Here is a 13,115-nt window from a genome sequence, read left to right as displayed (position 1 = left end):
AGGAGCAGCAAGCGAAGAACAGGACAAGGAGTTGAGGAGCAGAAGGTGAAGGAGCAGCAAGTGAAGAACACGACGAGGAGGTTGAGGAGCAGCAAGCGAAGAACTTGATGAGGTTGAGGAGCAGCAAGCGAAGAACGTGGGGAGTAGGTAAAGAAACACTCGCTGAACTCACCGTGATTTTGCCGGGGTGTTCCTGGCTGATCCTGATGGTTCTGCTGTAGACTTTGACCGCCACGAGCACGACGGAGGCCAGAGATTCGCCGTCCCGGCGCCCGTTCTGCACCAGCACCTGGAAGTCCACCAGCTCTTGCCTCTTCTCGCACAACCCAGCCAACTGGTAGACGCACGTGCCCTGGAAGACGAACCTCCCGCCGTCGAAGCTCTGGTAGTGGGTGGCGCCGGCGGCGGCGCAGGTGGCGTAACGGGCCGGGTAGCACCCCTGGATGCCGTCCTCCACCCGGCACTCCTCGCCGGCGCGGCAGCCGCTCGCTCGGCACACGGCCGTCCGCTGCTCCTCGTCGCAGACGCAGCGTTTGGTGCAGGTGGCGTCGCCCCAAAACTCCTCGCCGAGGCCGTGGAGGCGGCCGGCGAAGAGGCAGCCGCACTCGCCGCGGGGGAGGCACCGGTGGCCGTCCGACACGAAGCCCTCGTGGCACTCGCAGGTCTCCACGCAGGGGGAGGCGGGGCAGTCGGCGGGCGCGGCGGCGGCGGCGGCGGGGCAGGTCGGGGGGCAGGCGGGGCCGCAGGGGGTGTAACGGCTGTTCTCCGGGCAGGGGAGAGCTGTCGGCGGGAGGGGACACGGCGGTCACGGTGGGGCGGGACACGGCGGTCACGGTGGGGCGAATGCTCCTCGGCCGTGCGGCGGAGGGCTGAGAAACCACCACACCCCCCCCCACTCCCACCCCCCCGTGGGCTTTCTGGAGGTCTAGAGGTTCTTTTTGTGGAGTCCTCGGGGACTTTCTGGATCTTCTGCGTGGACCTCCCGAAGGCGCTTTTGGAAAGGTGCGTGGGCATCCTGGGCTTTCTGGACTGTCTACATGGACTGTTGGGTGTCTCCATGGGCTTTCTGGGCCTTCTGCATGGACTTTGGGGACTTGGGCTTTCGGGACTTGGACTTTCTGGAGCCTGCATGGACACCCTGGACTTTCAGCAGAGACTTTTGGGAGTCTCCAAGGACTTTCTGGACCTTCTGCATGGACTCTGGGGACTTGGACTTTCGGGCCTTGGACTTTCGGGCCTTGGACTTTCTGGAGCCTGCATGGACACCCTGGACTTTCAGCAGAGACTTTTGGGAGTCTCCAAGGACTTTCTGGACCTTCTGCATGGACTTTGGGGACTTGGACGTTTGGGCCTTGGACTTAGGGGACTTGGACTTTCTGGAGCCTGCATGGACACCCTGGACTTTCAGCAGAGACTTTTGGGAGTCTCCAAGGACTTTCTGGACCTTCTGCATGGACATGCCTGAATGGCCTTTCAGCAGAGACTTTTGGGAGTCTCCAAGGACTTTCTGGACCTTCTGCATGGACTTTGGGGACTTGGACGTTTGGGCCTTGGACTTAGGGGACTTGGACTTTCTGGAGCCTGCATGGACACCCTGGACTTTCAGCAAAGACTGCTGGGAGTCTCAAAGAGCTTTCTGGACCTTCTGCATGGACTTTCGGGCCTTGGACTTTCAGGCCTTGGACTTTCTGGAGCCTGCATGGACACCCTGGACTTTCAGAAGAGACTGTTGGGAGCCTCAAAGGGCTCCCTGGACCTTCTGCATGGACTTTTGGGCCTTGGACTTTTGGGCCTTGGACTTTCTGGCCTTGGACTTTCTGGAGCCTGCATGGACACCCTGGACTTTCAGCAGAGACTGTTGGGAGTCTCCAAGGACTTTCTGGACCTTCTGCATGGACTCTGGGGACTTGGGCTTTTGGGCCTTGGACTTTCGGGCCTTGGACTTTCTGGAGCCTGCATGGACACCCTGGACTTTCAGCAAACTTTTGGGAGTCTCCAAGGACTTTCTGGACCTTCTGCATGGACTTTGGGGACTTGGATGTTTGGGCCTTGGACTTAGGGGACTTGGACTTTCTGGAGCCTGCATGGACACCCTGGACTTTCAGCAGAGACTGTTGGGAGCCTCAAAGGGCTCCCTGGACCTTCTGCATGGACTTTTGGGCCTTGGACTTTTGGGCCTTGGACTTTCTGGAGCCTGCATGGACACCCTGGACTTTCAGCAGAGACTGTTGGGAGTCTCCAAGGACTTTCTGGACCTTCTGCATGGACTTTGGGGACTTGGACTTTCGGGCCTTGGACTTTCTGGAGCCTGCATGGACACCCTGGACTTTCAGCAGAGACTGTTGGGAGCCTCAAAGGACTCCCTGGACCTTCTGCATGGACTTTTGGGCCTTGGACTTTTGGGCCTTGGACTTTCTGGAGCCTGCATGGACACCCTGGACTTTCAGCAGAGACTTTTGGGAGTCTCCAAGGACTTTCTGGACCTTCTGCATGGACTTTGGGGACTTGGACTTTCTGGAGCCTGCATGGACACCCTGGACTTTCAGCAAAGACTGCTGGGAGTCTCAAAGAACTTTCTGGACCTTCTGCATGGACTTTTGGGCCTTGGACTTTCTGGCCTTGGACTTTCTGGAGCCTGCATGGACATCCTGGACTTTCAGCAAACTTTTGGGAGTCTCCAAGGACTTTCTGGACCTTCTGCATGGACTTTGGGGACTTGGACGTTTGGGCCTTGGACTTAGGGGACTTGGACTTTCTGGAGCCTGCATGGACACCCTGGACTTTCAGCAGAGACTTTTGGGAGTCTCCAAGGACTTTCTGGACCTTCTGCATGGACTTTGGGGCCTTGGACTTTCTGGAGCCTGCATGGACACCCTGGACTTTCAGCAGAGAATTTTGAGACTCTCCAAGGACTTTCTGGACCTTCTGCTTGGACTTCTGGGACTTGGACTTTCTGGAGTGTCTACACAGACTTTCTACACGGACTTCCTGGAGCCTCCACGGATTTCCTGCCTTGGCCTTGCTGCCGTAACCTTTTCCAACCCGCTTGGATCCCACAGCCCTTCCAGGCCCAGCTTTGGGCGGCCTAACTCAAGACTTGGGAGCTGAAGAGCTCTCCGGAGAAACAAACATCCCCGTTGACGCCTCTTCCCTTTTTACGCCCGTTTTCTGCTCGTTCCCAGCCCGCCGCCCCTTAATTACACCCGCCTTCGTTAAGGTCGCGGCGCCCAGCCCGCCCGGCGGGGTGGGGGGATGGGGATTTTCTGCCGAAGCAGGAGCTACTCACGACAACGTGCCGGCGTCCTCCAGTCAGACACGGCGATTCCCTCCTCCCGGCAGTCGTCGGCGTAGGCTCGGAGGGCTTGGCACAGCAGGACGTGGAGCCCGTCGTTCACGCAGAGGTCGTGGATGCAGTTCCTCAGGTAGACTTCAGGCCTGAGGGTGTCATGGCAGCTCTCGAAGGGCCCCGGGCGTTGGGTGAGCAACCCGCACCACGCCTCCTCCTTGTACTTCGCCGCCTCCTCCCACCGGCAACGCCTGCAGTCCCCCTTGCAGCCGTCCCAGCAGCGGGGGCTCTCGCTGGGCACCTTCCAGCTGCGGCCCAGCTCCGTGGCGTCCTGCGCCAGGTTGCCGTCGGGCATGAGGGAATCGTCCTGGTAGATGCCGTTGCCGTTGCCGCACATGCCGCAGACTTTGCCGGCCAGCGCCCCGGGGAGCTTGACCACCACGCGGTCGTCCCAGTTGTAGAGGATCTGCAGCCTGAAGTTGGTCTCGATCAGCACGGCGCGGCCCTTCTGCCGCAGGCGGACCCGCCCGCGGGCGAGGGTGGCGGGGAGGTGGGAGCGTTGGTGGTCCACCTGGGCGAGAAAAGGAAACGGGGTGAAAAGCAAAGGAACGGCCACAAACCGCGGGGCGGAAGCGGGAGGTCTTTGAGCTTCGAGGCGCCCCCCGGGGGCCAAGAGGCGGCCGTGCCGTGGCGACGCCGCGGCACGCGCAGCGAGGGGCGGAACGAGGTTGGAAAAGACCCTTAGGAGCATCGTGAAAGACGGGGTTTGGTTGTTTTGGTTTTTTTCCCCCCCCCCAGCGAAACGCCGTAATGTCGCTGTGGAGTCGATCCCCCGTTCTCCCACGTACCCTCACGATCCCGTTCTCGGCCCTGACGGCGGTGACGGTGACGTCGTAGACCTGCACGGTGACGGAGTCGAGGTAGGAGGCCTTCAGGCTACCCCTGTGCTCGTTTTTGACCCTGACGCTGAAGACAGGCAGGGTCGGCTCCGAGTCGCAGGTCTTGGTCAAGGTGTAGGCGCACGTGCCCTGGAAGTTGAAGGCCTTCCCGTCGAAGGTCAGGTAGTGGTGGTCGCCGCTGGCCCAGCAGGTCGAGAAGGTTTCTTGGCCGCACGCCGGTTGCGAGTCCGCCGCGTCGCACGTCTCCCCGCAGGCCAGGTCTTTGCAGGAAGAAGGAGAAGCTGCAGGGAAAGAAAAAGGGGTTGGGGGGAAAAAAAAACCAACCAAACACCCCCCTCCATGGATGGTGACCACGGAGAGGACCCAACCGCCGGCAAGACCCGACCTTCCCGGCCACCACGGCGCGCTCCTTCAAGCCTCCCTTCGTCGGCCCGGCTTACCGGTGGCGCAAAGCCCGGCGAAGCCGTAACCGGTGTAACTCTGGAAGCCGAAGACCAGCATCCCGAAGGGCGCCTGCGGGTTCTCGACGCTCTCGATCTCCGTTGACCTTCTCATGCTCACCATGGCCCAGGAGAAGTCCGTGCCGGGAATCGCTTGCCAGGATACGGCGCTGCCCGTCTTCGGGTTGAGGGTGGTGGCGCTGGCGTCCGCGGTGGGGGCGATGAGGACCACGTGGTTCCGGTAGGTATCGAGGCTGCTGACGCGGTAGGACGTGCAGTAGGAGGAGACGGGTGGGACGCTGAGCAGGAACGGGTCTTGAACCACCTGGCCTCTGGCGCCGGTGAAGAAGTAAACCACCTGAATCGCGGCCGAAGCGCTGAGGTAAAGAGGTGAATTTTGCCTAATCTGGAACTTTCGGACCTCCCCGGCCGCCATGTCCTCGGTGACGGGCGAGCGGCCCCTGTCGGAGGTGACGGAGGTCCTCTCGGCCGCCACGACGTAGGCGAAGTCGGCGTATTTCTGCAAGGGGTTGGGAGGGACGACGTAGGTTTTCCCCCACTCGGCGACGGGCAGGAGCTGGTCGACGACGTAATCGCAGCCCCCGTGGACCTTCACGCAAGTGTTTCCGCTGAGGACGGCGACGGCGTGGCTGGAGGTGATCCTGGTGCCGGACAAATCATGGGCGCTTTGGATTTGGAAGCTGTGGTAGGGGTTCAAGAAGATGCGGAAGGTGGATCCGGGGGAGTAATTCCTCCCTCTGTAGGAAAACCTGCCCTTGGCGGCGATGGAAACGTTGGCCGGCGCCTTCCCGGCCACCACGGCGAATTCCTTCAAGCCTTCCTTGGTGGCGCCGTTCGGCGTCACCACGTAGTACTCGTTGCCCAACATCTCCACCGGCAAAACGGCGGTGGCGCCCATGGAGTGGGATTTGACGCTGACGGCGAGCACGGAGATCTCCCGGGTGGCCCGAATCAAGATGGTTTTATCCGTGAGCCAGTTGCCGGTGAGCTCCATGTTGCTGGGGATCCGGACGGGAAAGGTCTGGTCTTCGCCGAGGGTGACGGTGCGGACGAAGGCGCCGCCGCGCGCCGTCACCATCACCTCGGTGGAGGGGGAGTGGCCGGTGAGGAGGAGCTGGAGGCCGGGGGAGGCGCCTTCGCTGTCGTTCTGGAGGAAGACGGTGAAGAATTCCTTGCCGCGGAAGGCGGCGGAGGAAAGAGCTGCGGGAAAAGAGGGGGAAAAGGGGTTTTGGGTTGGGTTTTGGGTTGGGGTTGTGGTTGGGGTTGTGGTGGGGGCTTTGGTGGGGTTTTTGGTGGGGTTGGGGTCGGGGTTGGGGTCGGGTTTTTGGTGGGGTTGGGGTTGGGGTTGGGTTTTTGGTGGGGTTGGGGTTGGGGTTGGGGTCGGGTTTTTGGTGGGGTTGGGGTCAGGGTCGGGGTCAGGGTTGGGGTTGAGGTCGGGGGTGGGGTCGAGGTTGAGGTCAGGGTTGGGGTCGGGGTTGGGGTCGAGGTCGGGGTCAGGGTTGCGGTCGGGGTTGCGGTCGGGGTTGGGGTTGCGGTCGGGGTTGCGGTCGGGGTTGAGGTCGGGGTTGAGGTCGGGGTCAGGGTTGGGGTTGAGGTCGGGGTCGGGGTCGAGGTTGGGGTCGGGGTTGAGGTCGGGGTCAGGGTTGGGGTCGGGGTTGAGGTCGGGGTCAGGGTTGGGGTCGGGGTTGGGGTTGAGGTCGAGGTTGGGGTTGGGGATGGGGTTGGGGTCGGGTTTTTGGCGGGGTTGGGATTGAGGTTGGGGTCGAGGTTGAGGTTGGGGTTGGGGTCGGGTTTTTGGTGGGGTTGGGATTGAGGTTGGGGTCAAGGTTGAGGTTGGGGTTGGGGTTGAGGTTGGGATTGAGGTTGGGATTGAGGTTGGGATTGAGGTCGGGGTCGAGGTCGGGGTCGAGGTCGGGGTCGAGGTCGGGGTCGAGGTCGGGGTCGAGGTCGGGGTCGAGGTCGGGGTCGAGGTCGGGGTCGAGGTTGGGGTTGGGGTTGGGGTCGGGTTTTTGGTGGGGTTGGGATTGAGGTTGGGGTCAAGGTTGAGGTTGGGGTTGGGGTTGAGGTTGCGATTGAGGTCGGGGTCGAGGTCGGGGTCGAGGTCGGGGTCGAGGTTGGGGTCGGGTTTTTGGTGGGGTTGGGGTCGGGGTCGGGGTTGGGGTTGGGTTTTTGGTGGGGTTGGGGTTGGGGTTGGGGTTGAGGTTGAGGTCGGGGTTGGGGTTGAGGTTGGGGTTGGGGTCGGGGTTGGGGTCGAGGTTGCGGTCGAGGTCGAGGTTGGGGTTGGGGATGGGGTCGGGGATCGGGATGGGGTTGGGGTTGAGGTTGAGGTTGGGGTTGGGGTCGAGGTGGGGTCGGGGTTGGGGTCGGGGTTGGGGTCGGGGTCGGGGTTTTGGTGGGGTTGGGGTTGGGATTGAGGTTGGGGTCGAGGTTGAGGTTGGGGTTGGGGTTGGGGTTGAGGTTGGGGTTGGGGTCGAGGTGGGGTCGGGTTTGGGGTCGGGGTCGGGGTTGGGGTCGGGGTTTTGGTGGCGTTGGGGTTGGGATTGAGGTTGGGGTCGAGGTTGAGGTTGGGGTTGGGGTTGGGGTCGAGGTTGAGGTTGGGGTTGGGGTCGAGGTTGGGGATGGGGATGGGGTTGGGGTCGGGGTCGAGGTTGGGGTCGGGGTTGGGGTTTCAGTTGGGGTTGGGGTCGAGGTTGGGGTTGACTCAGAAATGACAGAAGAAATTTCTGGTGTGTGTCCCCCCCCCAAAAAATAGCCAAAAATCAAGAAATAAGGCCGCTGGGGTTTCGGTGCTGAAACTTGCGGTGGGAAATTCGGCCGGAAAACGAGGCATGAGGGGTGTTTTGGCAAAAAAACCGCCGTAGAATGTCGTAAAAAAAAAAGAAAGAAACCAAGGAATAACGTTTTTTTGCTGCAGAAACACAGCAAGTTGCAGTAAACCACAAAAATGGGCGATTAATTGATAATAATTGATAATGGATAAACACAGAAATCGAGAAGTAGAGGCAGAAAGTTACAATTCAGCACGGAAACGCAGAAAATTTGTAATTCCACGCGGAAAATTGCAATTCCACGCGGAAAATTGCAATTCCACGCGGAAAATTGCAATTCCACGCGGAAAATTGCAATTCCACGCGGAAAATTGCAATTCAACGCGGAAAATTAACAATTCCACGCGGAAAATTAACAATTCCACGCGGAAAATTAACAATTCCACGCGGAAAATTAACAATTCAACGCGGAAAATTGCAATTCAACGCAGAAAATTGCAATTCAACGTGGAAAATTGCAATTCCACGCGGAAAATTAACAATTCAACGCGGAAAATTGCAATTCAACGTGGAAAATTGCAATTCCACGCGGAAAATTAACAATTCCACGCGGAAAATTGCAATTCCACCCGGAAAATTAACAATTCCACGCGGAAAATTAACAATTCCACGCGGAAACGCGGAAAATTAACGGTTCTTTTCTTTTGGCAGCAGGAAATTCTGAAGAAATGAAGGAATAAAATTGGGCGCAGAAATCGCAGGAGGATTTTCTGCAACTGAGGGATTGAGGGCGGTTTGTGGGGGGTTTGGGGTTTTTTTTTTTCCTTGCAGAAACGTACAGTCGAACCGTCTTCTAAAAGTCTTGGAAAGTAAAAATGGGGGAGAAAATGAGGGGTTTTTGCTGCAGAAAACGTGGGGTTTGGGGTTTTGTTTCAAAGCCCGTAATAAAGGATTTTTGTGGCAGAAATTGTAAGAAAAAAGGCCCCTGAAATGATAAAAACCGAAAGGGAATTTTGCAGAAGGAACCTGCAGAGAGTCCCAAGGGGGAATAAAAAACGGGGGGGAAAAGGGGTTTTTTGGGTGAAGAAATTGCGGTAAAGTCCGGAAAAAACTCCCCTGGAAATAAAGATCTTTGTTTTCTGTAGAAAATTGCAGTAAAAAATCGGAAAAAAAACCTTTTACTTGAAGGAAATAAAAGGAAAAGTCTGTTGCTGGGGGAAAAAATAAAAAAAAAAAAGGAGATTCTGGTTTTTTTCTGGCACAAAAATGAGTAATTAGGGATTGGGAGGGGGGGAGAAAGCAGGTTTTAAGGGTTTTTTGGTGAAAACCTGCTGGGCAATAGAAATAGGAAACAAAATATTTCTTTAAAATGTTAAATATTTCTTTAAAATAGTAAAAAAAAATTGGAAAAATCTAATAAGGTGTTTTTTTTAATAAAAAGTAATTGTTTTTTTGAAGTGAAACCACAGCCAGGTTTGTGTCTGTTTGCTACAGTGAAAGACAAGGGGGTTTTTTCTTTAAAAATAGAGGGAATATTTTATATAATATTATATAAAATAATTATATGGTTTATAAATTATATAATTTATATTAAAATAATTCTAAAATTAAATATATTTTATATTTATATTTATATTCTTCCACCCCACGGCGGAGAACTCACATGTCTGACCCCCAAATCCCGCCCTATAGCAGAGGATCCACGTGTCTGACCCCCAAATCCTGCCCTATAGCAGAGGATCCAGGTCTCCAGCCCCCCAAATCCCGCCCTATAGCAGAGGATCCACGTGTCTGACCCCCAAATCCCGCCCTATAGCAGAGGATCCAGGCATCCAGCCCCCCAAATCCCACCCCACAGCGGAGAACTCACATGTCTGACCCCCAAATCCCGCCCTATAGCAGAGGATCCAGGCCTCCAGCCCCCCAAATCCCACCCTAGAGCAGTGGATCCAGGCATCCAGCCCCCCAAATCCTGCCCTATAGCAGTGGATCCAGGTCTCCAGCCCCCCAAATCCCGCCCCACAGCAGAGAACTCACATGTCTGACCCCCAAATCCCACCCTATAGCAGAGGATCCAGGTCTCCAGCCCCAAAAATCCTGCCCTATAGCAGAGGATCCACGTGTCTGACCCCCAAATCCCGCCCTATGGCAGAGGATCCAGGCATCCAGCCCCCCAAATCCTGCCCTATAGCAGAGGATCCACGTGTCTGACCCCCAAATCCCACCCCACAGCAGAGAACTCAGGTCTCCAGCCCCCCAAATCCCACCCCACAGCCGAGGATCCAGGCATCCAGCCCCCCAAATCCCACCCCACAGCGGAGAACGCACATGTCTGACCCCCAAATCCCGCCCTATAGCAGAGGATCCAGGTCTCCAGCCCCCCAAATCCCACCCTAGAGCAGAGGATCCAGGTCTCCAGCCCCCCAAATCCTGCCCTATAGCAGTGGATCCAGGTCTCCAGCCCCCCAAATCCCGCCCTATAGCAGTGGATCCAGGTCTCAAGCCCCCCAAATCCCCCCCCTATAGCAGAGGATCCAGGTCTCCAGCCCCCCAAATCGTGCCCTACAGCAGCACACCCAAGTGTCTGACCCCCAAATCCTGCCCTATAGCAAAGAACCCAAGTCTCCAGCCCCCCAAATCCCACCCCACAGCAGAGAACTCACGTGTCTGACCCCCAAATCCCGCCCTATAGCAGAGGATCCAGGTCTCCAGCCCCCCAAATCCCTCCCCACAGCAGAGAACTCACATGTCTGACCCCCAAATCCCGCCCTATAGCAGAGGATCCAGGTCTCCAGCCCCATAAATCCTGCCCTATAGCAGAGGATCCACGTGTCTGACCCCCAAATCCCGCCCTATAGCAGAGGATCCAGGTCTCCAGCCCCCCAAATCCCGCCCTATAACAGAGGATCTACGTGTCTGACCCCCAAATCCCACCCCACAGCAGAGAACTCAGGTCTCCAGCCCCCCAAATCCCAGCCCACAGCAGAGATCCATATGTCTGACCCCCAAATCCCGCCCTATAGCAGAGGATCCAGGTCTCCAGCCCCCCAAATCCTGCCCTATAGCAGTGGATCCGGGCATCCAGCCCCCCCAAATCCCACCCCACAGCAGAGATCCATATGTCTGACCCCCAAATCCGGCCCTAGAGCAGAGGATCCAGGCATCCAGCCCCCCAAATCCCGCCCTATAGCAGAGGATCCAGGTCTCCAGCCCCCCAAATCCCACCCCACAGCAGAGATCCATATGTCTGACCCCCAAATCCCGCCCTATAGCAGTGGATCCAGGTCTCCACCCCCCCAAATCCCGCCCTATAGCAGTGGATCCAGGTCTCCAGCCCCCCAAATCCCCCCCTATAGCAGAGGATCCAGGTCTCCACCCCCCTAAATCCCCCCCTATAGCAGAGGATCCAGGCATCCAGCCCCCCAAATCCCACCCCACAGCACCATGGGGCACCCAAGGAGCCGCTCACCCCCCACCTCCCAGCACCCCGGCGCGTTCCCCGCAGGCTTTTTTCTGAAATAAAAATGAAAAGAAGACGGTTTTGATGAGAACCAAGCGACAGGAATTTGGGGGTTTGGGGGAAAACGGAACAGGTGACAAGTGCATTTTTTTTTCCCCCCCTCTGATTCAACAAAAGTGTTTTGGTTTTGGTTTTTCCCGGGAAAAAAAAGAGCCCCAAAAACAGGTTAAAAAAGAGCTTTTTTCCTTCTTCACGGGAAAAAAAAAAACCCACCGCCCAACCCCCAATTCATACGGGCTTTAAAAAAATTTAAAATTAAAAATTAGAATTCCTTAGAATTATTTTTATATTTTGACCTGATTTGACTTCATTTCTAATTCAAAAATCATCTTCATGGATTTTATTTCTATTTTATAAACAGATCTGGTTTATTTTCTTTATAATTACTATCGATAATTATTTTCGGTAAGAATTTTGCCTCAAACCCACGGGGAACAGCGGCATTTTTGTGTCACGAAGAGGTGCGAAGGATTATTTTCTTTAAAAACCCAAAACGACAGAGAACGAGGTTTTTCCCTTCAAAAAAAAAACCTCCCAAAAACTTTACGCTCCAAACCAAACAGGTAACATGGATTTTTTGGGGGGAGGGGAAAAATAGGAAATTAGAGCTTCTGCTGGCAAAACCCCCAAAGTGGTGAGAAGGGCTCGTTGATTACAGAAAAAAAATCAAAAAAAAAAAGAGTTTTAAGGTGGATTTCTGTCCAAAAATCAAGCAATAAAGGGGATTTTTTTGGTAAAAACGGCTAATTTGGGCATTTTTTTCTTTAAAGAAAACAGGGAATTTGGTGAAAAACAGGGAATAATGAGGTTTGGCTGGAAATAAAAAGAGGTAATAAAGGGTTTTTTAAATGAAAAAAGAAAAAAGTAGGTTTTTTTCCTGAAAGAAATGTAGCTACGAAGGTTTTCTGCTGAAAACGGAACAGGTGATAGTGGGGGTTGGTGAAAAAACAGGATATTTTCCTTAAAAAAAAGGTGATAAGGTTGTTTTTTTTTTTTTGAGGGGGGGATAAGGGCTTTTTGGGGACAAAGAACTGGTAATGGGGACATTTGGGTGAAAGAAAACAGGTAATAACGACTTTTTGGTGGGGAAAAAGGAAAAAAAAAAGGTGGTATGGGCTATTTTTTCCTGACAGAAACAGAATAAAGACTCTTTTCTGGGGGAAAAAAAACAAGGAACGAGAAAAAGGCTGTTTTCCCCGGAGAAAAAAACCCAAATGTGAATAAGGAATAAGGATATTTTTCTTAAAATGAAGAGTTTTTTCCTTAAAAAAGGCAAAATGGGCTTTTTTCACCCTTTTTTTCTGAAAAAAGAAACAAACCAAGCAGGTAAGAAGAATTATTATTTGGTTTACACCCCCTCCCCCCAAAAAAAAAACAACAAAGAGAGAACAATTGGGGTTTTTTTCTTTAAAAAAAGGGGAAAAAAAGATTTTTGGTGGTTTTTTTCCTGACTAAAAAAAAGGTGATAAGGTTTTTTTCCCCTAACCAAAAAAAGGTGATAAGGTTTTTTTCCCCTAACCAAAAAAAGGTGATAAGGGCTCTTTGCTAGTAAAAAAAAATCAGGTGATAAGGACTATTCCGCAAAAAAAAACATCAAAAAATTCAAGGAAGGGGGGATTTTTGGTGCAGAGGGAATCTTTTTTTCCTGGGGGAAAAGGAAGGGAAATAAAGGAAATTTCCTGAAGATCAAACCAACGGGGAATAAGGACTTTTTGCTGGAGTTAAAAAAGCCCGAAAATCCCCCCCAACCTCGGCAAACGAGGCGGGTTTGGGGTCGTCGCTCACCGTAGAGGAGAACCAGCCCCGCCGGGAGCCGCCACGTCCTGCCCATCACCATCGCTGCGGGGGGAAAAAAAAAGCCCAAAATTATGAAAATGCACATTTTTGTGGAGGGAAAGAAGCCACACGGGGACGAGCGGGAAGGCAGGTGTCTCCGGAATCCCATTTTGGCCCAAAATTTGCCGCCCCAAAAGAGTTTTTCTCGGGGATCCCGTGGGGTCGCGGCCGAGTTGGGCTCGACCCAGCGACGTCCCGGTTGGCCCCTCGTCCAACCCAACCGCCTTCGTGGTGCCACCTCGAAGACCCCCAACCCTCTCCCCATCAATCCCGCCTGGTGACCTTCCCCCAAAACTCCCCAGGGGGGAATTTCCACCCCTCTGCCCCTGCCAAAAAAAAAAAAAA

At 54.8% G+C, this 13,115-nt stretch overlaps 1 protein-coding gene across 1 annotated transcript in view; it reads right to left on the bottom strand.

The window, feature by feature from the left end:
* The window catches only part of LOC147413131 (IgGFc-binding protein-like), a 50,914-nt gene extending 38,149 nt beyond the window's left edge, over positions 1–12,765 (bottom strand). The window contains exons 1-5 of the mRNA XM_086480613.1: positions 12,720–12,765; positions 4,626–5,846; positions 4,135–4,466; positions 3,287–3,857; positions 173–780 (exon numbers count right to left, since the gene is read on the bottom strand). Coding sequence (XP_086336739.1) covers positions 173–780; positions 3,287–3,857; positions 4,135–4,466; positions 4,626–5,846; positions 12,720–12,765 — 2,778 coding nt within the window. The remainder of the gene's footprint in view (positions 1–172; positions 781–3,286; positions 3,858–4,134; positions 4,467–4,625; positions 5,847–12,719) is intronic.
* Positions 12,766–13,115: the final 350 nt, after the last annotated feature.

Source organism: Leptosomus discolor, unplaced genomic scaffold (assembly GCF_034619465.1).
Source record: "Leptosomus discolor isolate bLepDis1 unplaced genomic scaffold, bLepDis1.hap2 HAP2_SCAFFOLD_145, whole genome shotgun sequence".
Taxonomy (NCBI): domain Eukaryota; kingdom Metazoa; phylum Chordata; class Aves; order Leptosomiformes; family Leptosomidae; genus Leptosomus; species Leptosomus discolor.
Note: the sequence above shows the minus strand (reverse complement) of the source record. Positions and strands in the feature narration are given on the sequence as shown.